The sequence below is a fragment of the Nannobrachium achirus genome (genome assembly GCF_963921795.1).
Source record: "Nannobrachium achirus genome assembly, chromosome: 3".
Lineage (NCBI taxonomy): Eukaryota > Metazoa > Chordata > Actinopteri > Myctophiformes > Myctophidae > Nannobrachium > Nannobrachium achirus.
Genome location: NC_137812.1, coordinates 28,350,828 through 28,371,418, shown reverse-complemented (window position 1 = coordinate 28,371,418; position 20,591 = coordinate 28,350,828). Strand labels below are relative to the sequence as shown.

General features: G+C 41.3%; 2 protein-coding genes across 2 annotated transcripts in view; both read right to left on the bottom strand.

The window, feature by feature from the left end:
* LOC308282154 (uncharacterized protein) overlaps window positions 1–20,591 on the bottom strand; it is a 313,805-nt gene that overhangs the window by 81,984 nt on the left and 211,230 nt on the right. The gene's annotated exons all lie outside the window — the stretch shown is intronic.
* Window positions 16,389–20,591, bottom strand: part of hoga1 (4-hydroxy-2-oxoglutarate aldolase 1) — a 28,840-nt gene continuing 24,637 nt past the window's right edge. The window contains exon 7 of the mRNA XM_080722255.1: window positions 16,389–19,677. Coding sequence (XP_080578381.1) covers window positions 19,528–19,677 — 150 coding nt within the window. The 3' untranslated portion in view covers window positions 16,389–19,527. The remainder of the gene's footprint in view (window positions 19,678–20,591) is intronic.

The window sequence follows — 20,591 nt, the reverse complement described above, 5'->3', positions numbered from 1 at the left end:
AAAAGTGTTTTTTTATTTTTTTTCAACCACATTGTGTTAAACTGTATTCACACTTTCATGCCGTATTTTTGGAAAATGGTTTGCTTGGTCTTTGGCAGTAATCGCTTCCTGGCAAGCGATAATTGTCTCCAAACAAAGCAGGTATAGTTCGATGCATGGCTTGAATACCCTTTCATGAAAACAATGTGCGAAAAAATCCCAAACACTGTTGCTTTGTTTTGTTTCACGTGTATGAAATAGATACTGAGATAGTGAGGGACTTTGAACTTGGGTTGATTTTGCGACTGAACTGCAAAAGTGAATCTATTGCAGTCACAAAACCAAGAACTGCAGGAGGGAACTACACTGCCCTACAAAGCCAACATGCAGTTACTACGCAAATAATTTAACTGATAAAAGGGTTTAAAAGTGCTTCAACTGGTCAGCCAAATGGGTTATTTGCATTTAAGTGATATTAACTGTTCTTGAGGTAATTGCGTACGCCCTCAAAATCCCAAAGGCTAATTTGACCTTTGGGATACACAAATAAATGTGTCCAAAAACGTAGTTACTGCACTTTGGCTTTATAAAACTACGGTAGTTCCCTAGTCTTTATTTTAACCCATGGCATCTCCTCTTACAGTAGCTATGCTACTAATCCAAAAACATCAGTCAGTCACTCGATCAATCGAATTGTCGAAATGACACAGGAAGTATGTGGATTTGGTTGCAGGAGGTTTTTGTTTGTTTGTTTGTTTTTCACACAGTGCCACTACGGCTCAAACTGACCGTAGACCAGTTAGAACATCTTACTCAGTGCCAATCACACAGTGCCAAGAGGCTACAACTGATCTGGAGTCAGCAACTCAACCGGGCTCAGAGACGCCTGGGCACAGAGTGGTGTGATGGGATGTACAGCAAAATACTCAGTGTTAGTTTAATGGTAACAGGATGGGTAGGCACCTCCATGTAGAATTGTCTATTTTGTCCAAAATGTAAAAATATTAAATCTTTGGAAAATAGTAACATTTAAAAATTAAGTAATTTAAAGTAGTATATGATGCTAGAACATTTGACAATTAAGGTCTAATATGTCTACAATTGCTACACATTGACCTGTATATGCTATATGTTTTAGCATAAACAAGAAGTTGGAAGGGTAACTTTAAGTCTGATAATGATATATCGTGCATGTTATCATTACTTATGACCATTTTTCAAATGTTAATTTTGTAAAATTTTTACATTGAGGTGTCCACTCTCCCTTTGTGCCCACTCTCCTTCTATCCAATGTAACTATGAGAGTGTAAAACAAGACTCTCATAGTTAGATTAACACTTGGTTATGCTGAGTGGCAGCATTAACAAGTGGAGTCTGAGGGCCTAGCAGTGTTGCAGGCTGAATTCCAACGGTGCAATTGCAATTTTTAGGGAGACAATTTAATAATGATCTGTCGCCTGCTAGTGCACGGCGATGAGTCTTTCTGTTTGGTTTCACATTATATGGAACCCAAAGCTGGCTTGCTTTGTCTGGCAAAAGCAGCTGTGTGTGGGTAGATTTGTGCAACTTCTTAAACTAGACAGAAAAACAAAAGAAGCTCCATGAATTCAAGGTTTCGTGGGGTGTGTAATTGATAGCCTTTAAAGGCTTTATCAGAGTCCGAGGTGAAGAGCTATCACCTCAACTTTTTTAGGTGATAGCTTATCACCTAAAAATTAGAAAACAATGGAGGCCATCATAGTCATGGACTCACGGTGAAGTCCTATCACCGCGCCTCTGTGCAGCTGAAACCAGGGGGCACACTGATTGGTCAAGATCGACCAATCGGTGAACGGGGTGATGGGGTAATGTCTGAAAGTAATTACAGAGGAGAGATCTCTAGGTCCGCGGTGATGGCTCTTCACCGCGGCTAATGACCTATGTTGTAGTTTTCTGACTTTAAAAGACTACACCACGGTGATAGCTTATCACCGCAGACTATATGACATCCCCTTAACGGCTCCACCTTAGATCACAAAAGTCTATCTGTATACACTTGAAGGATTTTGTTCCAAATTCCGAAATTCATGTCAAAATCTTTTTATTTTGTTTTTTACAATAGCTATTTTGCAAGCAGCAGTCTGTACAGAGGACTTGTGATAGCAAAACCACAGTGCGCTTTACTTTACTTAAATGCCAAGATTAACTTTGAAAGAGTAGGTATGATTATATATTTATTCTTCAGGGGTCTTCAACAAGGGGGGTCCGGGACCCCTAGGGAGGGGGTCCTTGAGTTAATACAAGGGGGCCGCCACATCTTTGTGTGCTAGGATTCTTTTCTCATTTTTTACAATAACCCTAGCATCCCTATACTGAGGAGAACTTTAGAGGTTTGGTGTGGAGGGGAAAAAGGAACAAACCAACTACAGAGCCAACGCTCAACTTTACTAAGTATCGAGGGTTTAAGGGGTTAAATGTCTAACAAAAAAAAGAAAACATTTACACAACACTGATAGTCAGTGAAGCTATCTATGTCTATGAAAATGTTTAATCTGCAACACAATTAAATTCTATAATTGGTTATGTGCTGCAGTAGTAGGGGGGTCCCTGCTTCAAATCTCTCTCAGCTTAAGGGGTCCTTGGCCTGGGAAAAAAAGTGAAGACCCCTGTTCTAATTTACACTTTGTCACATGAGTGTTTCTGGCTGAACATAACATATTCTCAAGCCAACAACACAACGTAAAAAAAAAGCGACAAAGCATAAATTAGGCTTCAGGTCGTACTGTATATAGGTTTCATTTTGGAATGAAACTCCGTTTTGCACCTTTGGGCAGAGAGGGGGGCTGGTATGCTCTCACTCAGCCACTTCCTGTGACTTGATTTCTTTTTTTCTTCAAATGTTCACTACGGTGCTTATTAATGATGTCACTTTAATGTTGTTGTTTTTTTTCACGTGCGTATTCATCACAGAAGGTGCAAAAAAAAAAAGGGAAGAAAAGAAAAGTAGAGAAACGATTACCGTTGTGAGCTAACGAAGCCTGTCATTAGCGGGAACCAACACATTTCACGCATGTATAGTGTGTCTGCCGGGAGTCTTTGTGTGTGTGTGTGTGTGTGTGTGTGTGTGTGTGTGTCTGTGATGAGACCGGTGTGTGTACTGTGTTGTGCGTATGTATTTTGTGGCAAGGGGGTAGGGTTAGAGGGAAACAGACTTAATTGTTGGTTATGTGATTATCTCTAATTGTGATTAATTTGGGAGGGGTTCCGTGCGGCTGCTGCCGCCGCTGTGCGAGGAATAAATTGACACTAGCATGATGAAGACTCCCTGGCAGCCAATGGGAAAAAAGTTCACACCTTTAATTGGCGTGCGGATCCAAATGGAGATATTGTTATATTGGCTTGTCTGTCTAGTTGCCATGGACTGTCTCTCTCGGGGCGTGCCATCAAAGCCTCTTCCGTTTGATATGGCATACGCATGCTCTCAGCCTTCAAAGGTTAGCATCAGATGGGCCATGAAGTATGCCAGTAGGCCAGTATGCACTGATGTATTATAATTTTTTTTTTTTTTTACTTTAACTACATGACCATGTCATTGTAGGTGAACATGTTAAAATGTCTTAAATTCTTTTCAAAACTTTCCCCACAAGAATTGTAGATATTTTCCCAACAGCCAAAAATATACAGGATATGGCTCATAATAATATGGTTAAAGCAGGGGTCTTCAACAGGGGGTCCGGGAGCTTGTAGATCGGCTATTTTCGGCAAAGAGGTTTGGTGTAGAGGGGAAAAAGAGCAGACCAAGTACAGAGTGAAAGGTCAAGTTTATTAAGTATTGACGGTTCAAGTGGTTAAATATCTGAAAACACAAATTGACATGAAACCAAAATATACTGATGATTGTGTTGTCAAACGATGAAAAATCAATCCTAAATTATGGCTTGGAATTCAAGGTGCCCCGGCGAACTATCTAACAAGCTAGAAAAATCAAGGGTCAATATACTCATAAAGTCACAATGCAATGTCAATACACGCTCTGCAGAGGCTGTTACACTGGCAGTGAATGAGAGACAGGTTTTGTTGGATACAGTATCTACAGGGATCTGTAGCGGGTCTGTTTTCTGGCTCAGCTGTCAGACATATACAACACTCATTTGGGGATAGAAGATGAGGTGACCCACATATTTTTGCAGGAGTGACCCTGCAAAATAATAGATATGTGCAGACCAGTCTAGTGCTCCAGTGGTGGGAAAAAAAGTACTACATTTGTTTTACTTAAGTGACAGTATCAATACTGCAATATAGAAATACTGTGTTACAAGGAAAAGCCCGGAATTCAAAATGCACTTGAGTAAAAGTTCAAAAGTATTGGCATTAAAATGTACATAAAGTACCAAAAGTAAAAGTACTCATTATGCGGAATGTCCTATTTTGAGTGTACAAATCTTTTGAAAATAGACAAAGTATATAGGTATGAAGTGGTTAATGCATGTTTTGAAATTATAATAAAAAATCTACAAAGTAACTAGTAACTAAAGTTGTCAAATAATTGTAGTGGAGTAAAAGTACAATATTTGTCTCCAAGATAGGAGTGGAATAGAAGTAAAAGTACTGAAAATTGGAAATACATAATTTGTTTTTTTTTTATAACAAGGGTTCATATTTTAGATTGTAAATTCACGAAATTATTTTTTTGTGAAAAAAAAAGCTTTTTGGGGGAATGTTTTTTGAAACTCTTTTGAAATAATAATAATAATTAAAAACAAATTGTAAGACAATTACACTTAGAAATTAAGGGACCCTGGGTCCTGCCCACTGATTGGGAACCAGAGCTTTCCACCACTGGGGTAGTCTGTCCTGAGGTGTGATATTATTCTATCTGACCCGTTTTTCTATGTCTTCTCCCTTCCTGAGAAATGATCATTACCTTGACCTTTTGACTTTTTCACCCCCTAAAAAAATTAGGGAATTGAATCATGCTTTCCATAAGTGTTTACTATAAAAAGGAAAAGTGTTTACTTTTAGATAAGCTTGGATATTATTGTTGTTCTTTTCCTGGAGGCTGTATGACTGTTTATTTAATAACGACTCTGTGTATTCTGTCTTAAGTCTTAAGTTGAATGTATATGTGTTTCATAGATTTCTGCTATTTATGTCTCTGGGAGTTGGGACTTGGGAGCACTAAGCTATATTCTGTATGGGTGCTACATAGATACTGTATATACTGCACTGAAAAGGTGTTTAATTTGTCACCCAATTTACATACAGTATAAGTAACGAACTTCATTATTCTCTCTCACACAGACAGACGCACACGCACACACGCGCACACACACACACACACACACACACACACACACACACACACACACACACACACACACACACACACACACACACACACACACACACACATAAAACATATACTGTGCCTGATGCACTACACAAACACAACTAAAGCCATCACCATAATCGTCATAATAAATGTGCAGCACATTCCCGACTGGTTACATAATTGCCAACATGCTTTGGACACAAAGAATACAAAAACTAGATGGGGTCTAACAACGGCGTGGCCCGCCTATGACATCACTCATCTGTTTTATGACATCACGTCACATCGTCGCTGTCGCGCAGAAACCTCTTACAGTATATCCATATCTTAACTTTTTGCGTTTTCTCGTAAATCTGGGCCCAAGTGATCGTACTACGGCAACACACGTTAAGCACAAGTTTTGAACTTGTAGATCTGCTACTTTTTTTTTTTTGGCTGGATTTGAACCCAGACAAATAGCAGTTTTTGGACATAACAGGGTTTCTACCCGCCAGAGACTATGAGGTCTATCTCTGAATGTCGGCACGTTTTCAGCCCAGAAGCGAGCCCCCCATTGACTTCCAGTATCAAAGTTAATAAAAAGTACATAAAGATATGTACTTTTTATTAACTTTGATACTGGAAGTCAATGGGGGGCTCGCTGTCAGGCAGAAACCTTGCATCTCCAAATTAAAAAAAATACTAGTCCTGTGCACAGTATATGGGGGAATGTAGGAGTCTCAGAAGTAATGTTGGAGAACCCAGACAGGTGCCCATTGGGCAGAACAGTCACCATTGAACGTAACATTTGGGCATTGTTTCAGCATGTGGCTGTTACCATGGTGGCGACGCTGTTTAGTATCAGTGATGTCAGCATGCTCATCTCCAAATTTGGGCATCGTTTCAGCCAGCGGTTGTTACCATGGTGGATGTCACCATGCTCATCTCCAAATTTGGGCATTGTTTCAGCATGCGGCTGTTACCATGGTGATGACACTGTGTAGTATCAGTGTAGTCAGCATGCCGACAGACAGACGGCGGACAGACATTCGTTACATTAATAGTTAGATGTCATTTAATGTTGACCAACAGTTTTGAACATATGAGGTTTCCACCCAACAGAAACGATATAGAGCACATCGTTGTTGTCGGGTGGAAACCTTGTATGTCCAAAACCGTTCGTTTTGTCTTTACCATTTTACAAATGTTTCAAAATAGTGAAAATAGCTGACCTACAAGCACACAAGGCCTCACGGTGAGCTTGTAGATCTGCTATTTTCACCAGTTTTGTGCGACAGTCTTGTATGGTGAAGCAGGGCTCTACTTTCTCTACGAAAAAACATGAACATTTTAAACTTGGAGATACGAGGTTTCTGCCCGACAGCGACGATATGGGGGCACTTATGGGTGGGGGAGCCTCCTACGGACACAGAGCCACACCTGAAAATACACAAATGACACGGAGGGAAATCTAACGAGTGCCTGAACATGAACCTCTACTGTGATTTGAATACTGTCGAGACTGTTTTAAAAGCATCTTTCTAAAAAATTGTTGTTTAGTTATCGTTGTTGTTGTTTTATGGTTGGTTGTCTTTCCTGTGTGGGTAATGACAGAGGGGGGAACACGCTGTTTTCAGTGTTTGCCGGTTGACCGCCAGTACATTGTGTGCCGGGTGGGATAATAGTCTATTAACTCTAATGACATAAGACCCACCGCCGTTATAGACTCGATAGAGGCCTCTCGTTGCTTTGGGGGCTTCGTTTTTAGCTGGAACACCTTGCATCACTACGAGTGGAGTAGGGCTGTCACAATTATTACATAATCGTCTAATTGCAATTATTTTACATAATCGTCATAATTGTTTCCCTGTTGAAACATTTTCGTATAGTTTAAAACAAAATCAAAAATAGTGGAAATATCTACAAACTCACAACGTGTCTGCGTTGTGAGCTTGTAGATCGGCTATTTCCACTATCAATATTCCTTTTTAAAGGAGGACTTCATCACTTTTCAACCTATCTTCATATAATTGGTCCTCACTAATGTTCATGATAAAATAGCTTTTTTTTTTTTTCTCAGAGGAGGGATGTGGGCAGGTCAGAAATCTATCATCTTGTGACATCATCGATTGGGAATCCAAGCTAATAGAAAATGCAGGCTTTCTATTCCTGAAAAGTTGCAAGGTTAAAGTGGAAGCCATTGTTCTCGCGATAATAAAAATCTAATATTTTTTTCAAAAATATTGATTAATTGTTTTCTTTGGGGGGGAAATGATGATGTCACAAGACTATGGATTTCTGAACTTCCCAATCGCAATTATTTGAGTGACAATTAATCGTCATGTAAAATGTCATAATCGTGACAGCCCTAGAGTGGAGCCTCGTTTATCTGAGAATTATACGAAAAAAAACAGATTGTGAAAAAAAAGATATATATACGAAAAAAAAAACTCAAGTGTCAGAGTCGACATGTAGAGAGACGTGTGTCAAATTGAAGGGTTGTTTTGACATGACGATTTCAGCATCTGCTTTTAAACGTGGGAGGAAGATCCAGCTCTTTCAGACATTCTCATTAAAACCATCTATCTGCTTTTGCTGGGGGGAAAAAAAAGAAGCTGTACCCTGTTCCACAGGTTGCAAATGCATACTGATTAGCAAAGTAAATGTAAGCCATTAGATCTAAACAATGATAATGAACTCTGTGCCTATGCTTAATAACGGCAAGAGCACACGGCAGCCTCGTAAGCTGACAAAATTAATTGTTAATTATTCAGTCAGAGCAAACTTAGAATAATCGACTACACGAACGGGACTTGTGCATATTAATACAGTATATACCTAAATTGATATACTCTAAAAGGATCTATTGTACAGAATCTAATAAGACAATCAAAAAAGCAATCTGTGCAAGACATTTGGCAGAGACAGCGTGTTATTGTTGCATGTACATGTTGTATGTTTGACAGAGCCTCTATTATTGCACCTTTAAAAAGATTTAAATCTTATGTAAATATTGATACGTGAGGCCCATTGTGGAGAAGCCATATAGGATCACTTTGTTCCTGGTTTGTCAGCAGACAGCACTTGGACATTTTTCAATGTAACAAAATGAAACTGTGGTGAACAAAGAAAGCTTATTGCATGGGTATTACATTGAAGTGAAAAATAATTAAAGCTGTTTTAAACCAGGTCTGTTGTTTCCGGTTGTGTTTTTTTACTGCATCAATAAGGTGTGAGTGGCCTGTAAGTATGAGTCATAATGTTGCTGTCGATGCAGAAACCTCTTATCTCAATATTCTAACTTTTTGCGTTTGTTCGTAAATCAGTGTCCTACTTGATCATACTACAGCGTTACACAAGAGCGTCAAAAGTAGCAGATCTACAAGCTCGAAACACGAAGCGGTGCATTTCGAGTTTTTCTACTTTTGATGCCTTTAGAATTTGAATCCTGAAAAGTAACAGTTTTGGACATATGAGGTTTCCACCTGACAGAGATATGTAACAGTGAAACCTCCGGACAAAAGAGAACACGCAACCACAACTAGGGCTGGGCAGGCAGGCCTTTATGATTATTATGAATGGTTTATTATAAGACTAATCGCTTTAGTTGATGGAAAACATCAGAATATTTTAGTGTTAACCAATTAAAACCGGGAAAGCATCAGTGTAATTTTAGATCTTTTGTGGTGGCTATTCAAAAATAACAGATGTACAAGCTCACAGCGCAACACAAGCTTGTGCATCTGCTATTTCTGAACCTTGTGAGAACTACTGATTTAAAAGGCATTTGTAGAATCAGCCTCAGGTCTTAAAGGAGTAGTTCACCCCCAAAATGACCCTTTTTCTATCGATTGCTCACTCCATGGAGACTTGAGTTCAATACCCATGTTTTTGTTTTTGTCGCATTCCTAAGACAATAATTTGAGGCGACACTTTGTATGCCCATTGATTTTTGTCTTAGGAATGTGACAAAAAACAAAACAAAAATCTTATTGAACTCAAGTCTCCATGGGATGAGTAATCGATAAGAAAAAGTCATTTTGGGGGTGAACTACTCCTAACGAAATATAATGTAAAAATAAAATAAATATCGACAAAACACTTCCTCTCAATTATTACTCTTTTTTTAAATACATTTTCGTTATTGTCCAGACTCCAGCCCTATGCTCTACCACAACACACACACGCACGCACGCACGCACGCACGCACACACACACACACACACACACACACACATTAAAACCATTCAGAACGGGTAGACAGTATTGTGTATCATTATTTTATGCTTTAACTATTGAAAAATAGCAGATATACAAGCTCACAGCGCGGCACCGAGTGCCGCGCTGCAAGCTTGTAGATCTGCTATTTTTGAAAAATTGTGAAAATTTGAATTTTGACCCGATTCTATAAGTGTTTTTTTAATCCTTCTAAGACTTTTTGAAAAACCCTATGTTTCTATGTCAGCAATCTGGCCAGCCATCGTCAAAGAAAAGGTCCTTTTCACTTCAACTGGAGCTCAGTTAGTCTGAGCACACACACACACACACACACACACACACACACACACACACACACACACACACAGAGAGGACAGGATTTTGAACTCTGATCACACATCTCAGCTCTGCAGACAGAAACCCCCCCTCCCTCTTCTCCTCCTCCTCCTCCTCCTCCCCTCCCCCTCCCCCTCCCCCTCTCTTTCTTTCTGCCTGTCACTAAAATAGCTTTAAGGTGTGTTTAGGGTGGACTTTAACCCCCTCCGCCTATGCGGTCTCCATGGCAACCGTCCAGAGTTTCCCCTTAATTTGTATCATCTCAATCCCAAGTAGCTCTGCTGCAGTTTTGCCTGTTTGGCCCTAATCATAGAGCCTGCTGTTGCCATGGCGAAGTAAGGCCTATTTAACCCCATCGGAACGGGTACACAGTATTGTGTATCATTATCTTATGCTTTAACTATTGAAAAACAGCAGATATACAAGCTCACAGCGCGGCACCGAGTGCCGCGCTGCGAGCTTGTAGATCTGCTATTTTTTTTTTTTTATTGTGAAAATTTGAATTTTGACCCGATTCTATAAGTGTCTTTTGAATCCTTCTAAGGTTTTTTTGAAAAACCCTATGTTTCTATATGTCAGCAATCTGGCTCTAGCCATCGTCAAAGAAAAGGTCCTTTTCACTTAACTGGAGCTCAGTTAGTCTGTTCTTGAGAGACTACTGTGTCAGTGGTTCTCAAACCTTTTCATGTGAAGGACCTCCAAAATGATATGTATTTGTCCACGGACCCCCATCACAAAATATTTTCTTCCAGGGACCACCCAGAAGCAAAATTTTGAGTTACAAAAATACATTATATTCAAAGATTTGCACACATCTTCACGACTTTTTCAAAAATAGCAGATCTACAAGCTCGCAAGCGCGGCACTCGGTGCCGCGCTGTGAGCTTGTATATCTGCTATTTTTGTTAAAGCACCCACAAATTTTAGGCCTAAATGGGTTAAATATGCTCTGCGGCTCGTCTTCACCTGACAGTTCAGAAGTGGCAGTTATGTGTGCGTGTGCGCGTGCACGTACTGTAGCCTATGCATTCTTTTGTTCCCTCCCTGACAAAAAACATGAATTCTTTCCATCTGGAGACCTAAACGAGTAGTACATGGTCAAGAAACAAAAAAACATCATAGGAAACAAAATAAATATAGGAAAGAAAAAAAAAATGAAACAGACAAATAACTTGATGTACTGGATACAGTATATATATATTGTCTCTGTCGGGTGTAGACCTCATATGTCCAAAACCAGGGGTCTTCAAAATTTTCCGCTCACTGCCACTTGCCGGTTCAAGAGAGTTGTTTTGGTTGTGAGACCTTCTTCAATTCATAAATTGGCCATTCATAAATGGCAAAAGTAGCAGATCTTGTGGATCTGCAACTTGCTTTTGTGTGACCCTGTATAGTGTGATCAAGTAGGGTGTTAATTTACAAAAGAAAGCACAAAAAGTTTAAATATAGACATATGAGGTTTCTGCCCGACAGCAACGATATGCTTTTGCACATTTGATTTGACACTGCTGCTAAAGATAGAAAGACATAGGATATGGTATGCCTCTGCTTATGTACTTTTTGACAGGGCTGCTATAGGACAAGATATTGTTTCATTTCATTTCATCCTTTATTTTGACAGAGAAGGTTCTTATTTGTCAAGTGAGTGGCAAATAAAACCTGTCTTGATTCTTGATTCTCTTGATTCATAGGGTACAAATTTGACTTCTCTCTCGTAACTTCAAGACTTAACTCCTAGGGCAGTGGTCTTCTACAGGAGGTCCGGGACCCCTAGGGGGTCCTCAGTTACTAAAGGGGGTCCTCCAAAAGGGGTTCCTCCAAATCTTTGAGTGATAGAACTTTTTTTTTCTCCTTTTTTATATTAACCACTTGAGTCCATATTCTGAGAACTTTAGCCAAAAATAGCAAATCTACAAGTTCTTGCTTGTAGATCGGCTATTTTCCGCAAAGAGGTTTGGTGTAGAGTGAAAGATCATGTTTATTAAGCTTCATCTCTCTCTCAACTAAGTGGTCCTTGGCCTGAAAATGTTGAAGACCCCTCTCCTAGGGGAAGAGAAAGGTCCTGTTTTTCTTACCAGGGCTCGTTGCTTAAAGAGAGGTCTTCGTGCGTTATCTTATTAGCGAGGAACTGCACACAGAATGCTGATAACACCACGGACTGCAGGGACGCATGCTCAGCTCACTGCGCTCGCAATTGAAAACTACTTTGATTTTGCCAGATTTTAATTGCATTCAAACTTGGCTGCCCTCCACAACCCCACTCACTCCCACACCCACCCACCCAACACACGCACGCACGCACGCACGCACGTACGCACACACACACACACACACACACACACACACACACACACACTGGGAATTAATCTTCAGTGTGAGTGCTATTGGCTTAGTGTTAATTCGTCCATTTGTAACTCAAGAGACAAATGTGTAAATTGCACACTCCCAGATTTAAATGAATACTCAGGATTTTACAGTGTAGTAGTAAAAAATAAAAAAGCCTTTTAGCGCAGGGTCTCCTTCAGGCCAGCTGCTGCCGCGGTGCATCTTTTTGCAGATTTTAATGCCAGCACACATTAGCTTTATGGTCGCATTTAGACATGTTTTTTTTGTGGAACATGCCACTACTACTTCCCCCTGCGGGCACTAGTGCAAGGTCCTTCAGCTGCAGCATGCACTGCTCCATTTGGCCTTCTAATGAAGAGAGAGAGAGAGAGCGGACGATGATGAAAAGGAGTGAGAGAAAAAAGAGGAGGAATGGAAAGATTCAGAGTCATTTTATTAAAAAAACAACAATTAGAGGGTGACCTGATTTAAAAAATTGCCAAAAATCTACAAGCTCAAAACGCATCGTGAAGCGTTGTGAGCTTGTAGATTGGCTGTTTTTGGCTATAAAGAGAGACATGCCCAAAATAGGGAGTCCAGTTTTTTTTTATTAATGAATGATTGCATGATTGAAAAAAAACACACAATTAAGTGTCTTACTGTATCAGTTGAGTGTAGATCTAAAATCTGATTAATCTGGAAGAAATATGAATAAAAAGACCTGAATGTTTGAGGTTAAAATGCGAAAGCTATGGGGGAGGGGGCGGGGGGGGGGGGTCAATTTCCATTCCAAGTCTAAATGACGCCCCTGGGAATGAGAGTTGCATGCGGAGAGATGCTCGTCAGGGCAAAGGGACACTTGAGCTCAGCTCAAGTGAGGAGAGAATATGGGTTTTTCTTGATCTTGTGTGTGTGCATGTGCGCGGCAGCACGCATGCACGCGCGCGCGTGTGTGTGTGTGTGTGTGTGTGTGTGTGTGTGTGTAGTCAGTGTAGTGTAGTGTACCGAGGGAGGTTGAATACATGATCTACATATTCAGTTCCATCACTGCGTGTCCAGTGATGTAGGCCTACTGATCTCCTCAGTGAACTGTGGCTGCGCAGGGGAATAGCTGCATCAGATGTCATGTATCAGTAAATGTTTAATAGCCTCGTCTTGTCTTGATTCTGCGTGATTCAGAACAAAGGTGCAGCCCTGTACTTGAAGCAGCGCACGAGACGCTCCGCACATAGACCTTGCTATGGAACAGCCCCGGTTAATGGAACGCACAGGCGTGCACACACGCGTGCACACACACACACACACACACACACACACACACACACACACACATACACACACACACACACACACACACACACACACACACACACACACACACACACACACACACACACACACACACACACAGGGGTGTCGCACCAAATTCTGGGCCCTGGGTACAAGGATTCCCTGTGGGCCCCCCATGAATGTTCTTCATAGGGGGAGGGGTTTAACCCATTTAGACTGGGAACGCATTATTACACATTATTTCGTGCTTTAACTATTGAAAAATAGCAGATATACAAGCTCACAGCGCGGCACAGAGCGCCGCGCTGCGAGCTTGTAGATCTGCTATTTTTGAAAAAACTTGAAATCTCAAAATATTTAGTTCCAGGGACCCCCCCAGGAGCAAAATTTGAGTTCGCTTAAAAAATACACATTTAATGACTTTTCAAAAATAGGTTTTTCAAAAAACCTTAGGATTTGAAATATTGAAATGATTTGAAATATTGAAGAATTTTCACGATTTTTCAAAAATAGCAGATCAACAAGCTCGCAGCGCGGCACTCGGTGCCGCGCTGTGAGCTTGTAGATCTGCTGTTTTTCAATAGCTAAATAATTAAGGCCCCTCCACCTTGGGCCCTAGTAACTCAGTCCCACTCCCCCCCCCCCCCCCCTTGTGACGCCCCTGCACACGCACACACAGCAATGGGTCCAGGGTCTTTCATCGATTTCTGCATCTTACTTTCTCTTGTGCTCTTCTATTATTCGGCTTCCCCTTCACGCCGCTACCATCATCATCATCAGTCCTTTTCTACTCTGATGGTCAATCAGAACCTTTTATGTTTAAAAAAAGGTTTCACACACACACCTTTTCCCTTCACATTCCCTTTCTTCTTTTCATTTCCTCGCTTGTTCCTCTCCTCCTCCCCCCTCCCTCCCATCAGGTATTTTCATTCCGTTCTCCTCCACCCCTCCATTACTCTCTCTCTCTCTCTCTCTCTCCCTCCAATGTGGATGTGGGACAATGAGTGGCAACTCATTGTGTCAGTCTGGGAAGTGACTGTAGCAGAAAATGCAACGAGAGAGAGAGAGAAAGAGAGAGAGAGAGAGAGAGAGAGAGAGAGACCCACAGTCAGTGTGAGGCAGGCGGTCGAGTCAGACCACAAGGGGAGGTAGATGTAATTTTCCCCATCTCTTTTCTACATATTATATTTAATCAATGACATGTATTATGTGTACGTTTTCTATGCTAATTGAATACATACAGTAGGACCACAATGGAGAACAGGCCCGCAGGGCTTTTTTTTTTTTGCGTGCCATCCTTTTATTTAGCCTATAAATGTCTTACTGTACCAAGTGCCTGTTTACAATTCTGACTAATAAAGTATTCAATCAATAAATAAATAAAACAACAGACGGGCAGTTTACAGTATATATACCACAGGCGGCGAGGAGAGGAGAGGAGAGGAGGAGAGAGTCAAAGACAAGTGTGGGGGGAGGGGATGAAATCAGAAAATCTTTTGAGCGTGTTTTTAATCTGGGGCGCAGCCAGAAAAGGAAAGAGCAGAGAGAGAGAGAGAGAGAGGGAGAGAGAGAGAGAGAGAGAGAGAGAGAGAGAGAGAGGGAGGCTGCATGGCCCTATACTGTACATGCTACATTTCACAGAGAGGTCATCACATGGCCTAGAGGGGGCTGGGTGAAGAGGAGAGAAGCTACATGGAAGTACAGGAGGACAGAACGAGGCAGAGCCAACTTGTGTCAGAAAGAGGGACGATGGGAGGCAGAGGAGACCTTGGGAGAAACGACGTTCCTCTTCTTCCAGATGTAGGAACGTTTCTTGTAGACAGACAGGGGTGTTACAAGGGAGGGAAAAGTGGCACTGGGTTACTACTAGGGCCCACGGTGGAGGGGCCTGGAATTATTTTATACTTTAGCTATTGACAAATAGCAGATATACACAAGCTTGTAGATCTGCTATGTTTGAAAAGTCGTGAAAATGTGTGCAAATCTTTGAATATAATGTATTTTTGAAGCGAACATTTGTAACTCAAATTTTGGAACTAAATATTTTGAGATGGGGCTCGGTGGCCAAATACATATCATTTTGGGGGTCCTTCACATGAAAAGGTTTGAGCACCACTGACATAGAAACATAGTGTTTTTCCAAAAACCATAGAACCACGATTTTTCAAAAGTAGCAGATCTACAAGCTCGCAGCGCGGTGAGCTTGTATATCTGCTATTTTTCAATAGTTAAATTACCCCCAGGGCCCAGAATTTGGTGCGACACCCCTGCAGACAGACAGCGAGACAGAGAGACAGAGACAGAGACAGAGAGAGAGAGGTGTGTATGGGCCCTGCATGGTGTCAGCTGACCTCCCTGCCTCTCTCCGGCGATGACACGTCATCTTTATGTGACAGCAGGGACAGTGCAGAGGGCAGCCTGAGCTCCGCCGAGCAGCAGCTCTGCTGACTCGCCACTCTGGGACACAGAGAGTGGGATTTCTCTCCCCTCCGTCCCTCCGTCCATCCATCCATCCATCCATCCCTCCATCCATCCATCCATCCATCCATCCATCCATCCATCCCTTCCTCCATCCATCCATCCATCCCTCCCTCCCCAGCGCCAGATTGTGTTGCCAGATTTTGTGAGAAAAACAAGCAACCAGGTCTATGAAAACGAGCCCCCAAAAGAAGCAACCGGGTCACTCTTTGAAGTTCAAAACTATATATGTCAGCTATTAAAAAGAAGAAAATGGTTGAGAACCACTGGTTCCATCCATAATAAAAAAAAATGTCCCAAATAAGCATTTAAGCCCCAAAACAAACGCAATGCGCAATTAACTACCAAGCCACTTTACAGAAAAAACAAGCCAAAAGTCGCTTATAATAAGCAGACGTGGCAACACTGTCCCCCCCCCCCCCCCCCCCCTTCTCTCCTCTGCTCATCCCCGCATCCATCCCCCTCCCCCCTCCCTGGTGGCTGTCAGGGGCATAGCATCACACCCCAGGTTTTTAGAACCACTAATTGAGATCAGAGAGTTGCCCTTGATGATCTGAGAGCAGCGCACGGTGGGATGCGCTGCCCCCGTGTGGTCAGCTACTGCAACAGCAGCAGCAAGCGGGTAGAGTTTTTAAAAATAAAGTTAAATCAATATTCCTTTTTCTCATCTAGAGGATACTCATGATCTCCTGTGGTTTTATTTTATTTAGGATAAAGACCCTGAAAGACGTCACAATGCTCTCTTTATTGTCTGGCCTTCAAAAGGAAGAAGCATTCTCACATTTCCTTTTTTCCTTCTTTATTTCAAGTAAATTCATTTCTTCATTCATTTATTTTATGTTTTGTCACAAGCATCACATCAATGTCAGCGGCAGGCCTTGGAGAGAGCTTAAAGGAAATCAATTCACATTGTTGGGCAGGTGAGGTACCATAAAAATCATTATTCATTTATTATACCTTTTTTTTCCCAGTGTCACAATATCGTCACTGTCCGACAGTCAAACCTTTTTATCTCCATAATATTTCATCTTTTAATGTTATTTCTCTTTTTTTTCTTCTTAAATGTTCGCAGCATCTTATACTTCGTCGTATGAGTGTTGCACAAAGAAAAAACTAGACCAGGTCAACCTGGTTGTGCCAGACCCCCTGTCTGTCATCATCATTTATGACATCATGCCTTTTGTAGGCATGTCATCATCATGTCATCATCATATATACCCTTTATATAGAAAACCCGGACAGACCGACATTTGCTTATGTAGGCCTACCCATTTCATGGGTCTGGCAATTACATAAAGGTTTCACCAGTGAAACATATTAACATACCGTTTTGGACGTACAGTACAAGGTTTCCACCCAGCTACAGTCCTGATTATATTAACTACTTAAAGCCAGCAATAACAGAAAATACACTAGTATAGAGCCCTGAGGGACTCCAGTCAAACATTATGACCTAATGCAGAGAGTGCCTACAGGGGTGGGACTTCTGTCTATAGTATAGGAGGGGTGGACAATGAGATTTCATCGTTCGCTCAATCGCGTTGCTGGCAGTGCGGATGGGCTATTAGACTTCCACTGCTTAAAGGAAAACTTTGTTTTTTTACAACAAGGGTTCATATTTTAGATCGTCATTAGAGAAAAGAAAAGATGATTGTTACAATGTTTTCATTCGTCTATCGTTTTAGTGATTTTAAGGGTTTTGATTTGCATGCATGCCCCCAACCTGGGGGCATGCATGCAAGTGGCTAAATATGTATTTTTAGACACAATAAGCCCATTCCCAAGATGCACCACAATCTTTCATGGGCAGATGTGACTTATGGGGGCTGGTGTAAAGAAATTGACGGCATATGGTGTCTATATTTAGCCACTTGTACGCATGCCCCCAACCACTGAAATCAAAATACTAAAATGGCAAAAACAATAGAAAGCAGTAAATGAAAACATTTTAACACTCATCTTTTCTATTCTCTACAGCGTCACACAAAAGCATCCAAAGTAGCAGATTTACAAGCTCGAAAAGGGGTTTTGAATCCTGGTTTTGGACATACGAGGTTTCCACCCGACAGCGACGATATGTAATCAATGTATTACAGCCAGGCGATGTGGCTATGTTATGTTAGAGACTGGTTTTACATGGGAATATATGCACTGTTTGAATTAAATTGATACATTATGTTTGTAATAATTACTCAATTCTTCTTTTAAAAAGAGCCCTATCTGTGTTTGACCTCCATCAGAGACAAGCAGCAGCCATATTGTATATCACCCTCCCTGGCAAACCACATGACCGCCCTGTTTAACTATCAAAATATATGTGCACGGCACGCACCCTGGGCTGTGGGAACTGATGGTCACAATAAAATGATTTACAGTGTGTGTGTGTGTGTGTGTGTGTGTGTGTGTGTGTGTGTGTGTGTGTGTGTGTGTGTGCGTGCGTGTGCGTGTGTGTGTGCGTGTGGGCGTGCGCATGCGCGCACGCGATTGTATTACTGCACTAGTGAGGACATTAACACTTTTGAACGGTGAGTTTATGAATGCCATTTTACATGATTATATTTTCAATCATCTTAAGCGTAACACTGAGGCCGAAAATATCCTCTTGTGATGCGCTGTGAGCTCGTGATCAGCACACGACTAAACATCCACCCCTAACATACCTGACTTCTAAACGTCTGATCCTAACCCTCATTTCTCTTGTGAGGACCAGGAAAAAGACTGAACTGGCTGAATTACTTTAACCATTATTTTATGCTTTAACTATTAAAAAATAGCAGATACAGTATACATAAGATATATATATACTGTATACTGTATACATAGATACAGTATATACTGTATAAGCTCACAGAGCCGCGCTGCGAGATTGTAGATCGGCTCATTTAGAAAAATGTTGGTTAAAGTGGTTAAATTTAATTGGTTAATTGTGGGTACATTATTTGGCCCTCACAAGGATAGTAATACAAGTACATACATACACAAACACAAACACACACACACACACACACACACACACACACACACACACACACACACACACACACACACACACACACACACACACAGACACAAGCACAGGGGTGTCGCACCAAATTCTGGACCCTGGTAGTGGGTACTTTAACTATTGAAAAACAGCAGAAATACACGCTCACAGCGCAGCACCGAGTGCCACCCTGCGAGCTTGTAGATCTGCTATTTTTGAAAAATCGTGAAAATGTGTGCAAGTCTTTGAATATTTCAAATCCTTCTAAGGGTTTTTGAAAAACCTAAGTTTCTACGTCAGTGGTACTCAAAACGTTTCATTTGAAGGACCCCCAAAATCATATGTATTTGGCCACGGACCCCCATCTCAAAATATTTAGTTCCAAGGACCCCCCAGAAGCAAAATTTGAGTTACAAATGTTCGCTTAAAAAATACATATATTCAAAGATTTGCACACATTTTCACAACTTTTCAAAAATAGCAGATCTACAAGCTCGTATATCTGCTATTTTTCAATAGCTAAAGTATAAAATAATTAAGGCCACCTCCACCTTGGGGCCCTAGTAACTCAGTCCCACTTTTCCCCCCCTTGTGACGCCCCTGCACAAGCACAAAAATGCAGGTCTCCTCACAACCAGCCATTAGTGGAGAAGTCCCGCCTCAGCTGCTGTGCCTGGGCCTCAGTGAGTGGCTGGAGAGGTGATCGACAGGTGCCACCGTGGTAACCAAACCACTCCATCGCCTGCTTGAGAGCGGGCACTCCTAACTTCCTGGTCACCTAGCAACAAGAAGGTATGGTGCTCTAAATCACTCTCTATACGTTACAATATATAAGGTACAAAGCCATATTGTTCTCGTTATACTGTATATCTCCTGGTGTGGTACATATACCGCCTCTGTCGGGCAGAAACCTCATATGTCCAAGACTGTCTGTTTCTTATTAAGGATTCAAATTCAGAAATAGCAAAAGCAGCGGATCGACAAGCTCGGAACACGGTGCCAAGTGGCGCCTTTCGAGCTTGCAGATCTTCTACTTTTGATGCTTTTGTGTGACGCTGTAGCGTGATCAGGTAGGGTGTCCCTTTACGAAAAGAAATAAACTAAAAAAGTGTAAAATGTGAGTTAAGAGGTTTCTCTCCCAACAGCAACGATATTCTGTATGGCTTAGGATAGACTAGCAACAAGAAGTAGTGCTCTAATCTACAGCAATATAGGGTACAAAGGCATATTGTTCGTGCTATATCTCCTAATAATGTGGTACATATATACTGTATGTATTTGGATAGACCTTGTTGGCCATTGCACTTCAGAGGCGCTGTATACCTATCCAGCCACTCTTACAGTTTTAGTTCACCCTGCAAGTGGCTCTCAAATATTTAAATTTCAAGAACCACCATTAACTGTGAGAGAGAGTTTGAAACTGATATTATCCTAGATAAAGTACTATGTTCTATCCGTCTGTCTTTCAATGTTATATGAGATACTTAAAGTGTGGTTCCAGTGGAAATAAGCCTCGGCTTTCTAGGATCTCCTTTTAGTTGACCTTGTACCAGTGATTTGTACTGTCATGGAACTGTACTCTTTTCTATTGCAAACTTCTAATAAATTCTTCAATCAATCAATCAGTGTGCAAATGGCAGGCGCTATAACAGGCCAATGTGAAAAGGGTGGCATTTGTTCCCGACCTAGTGG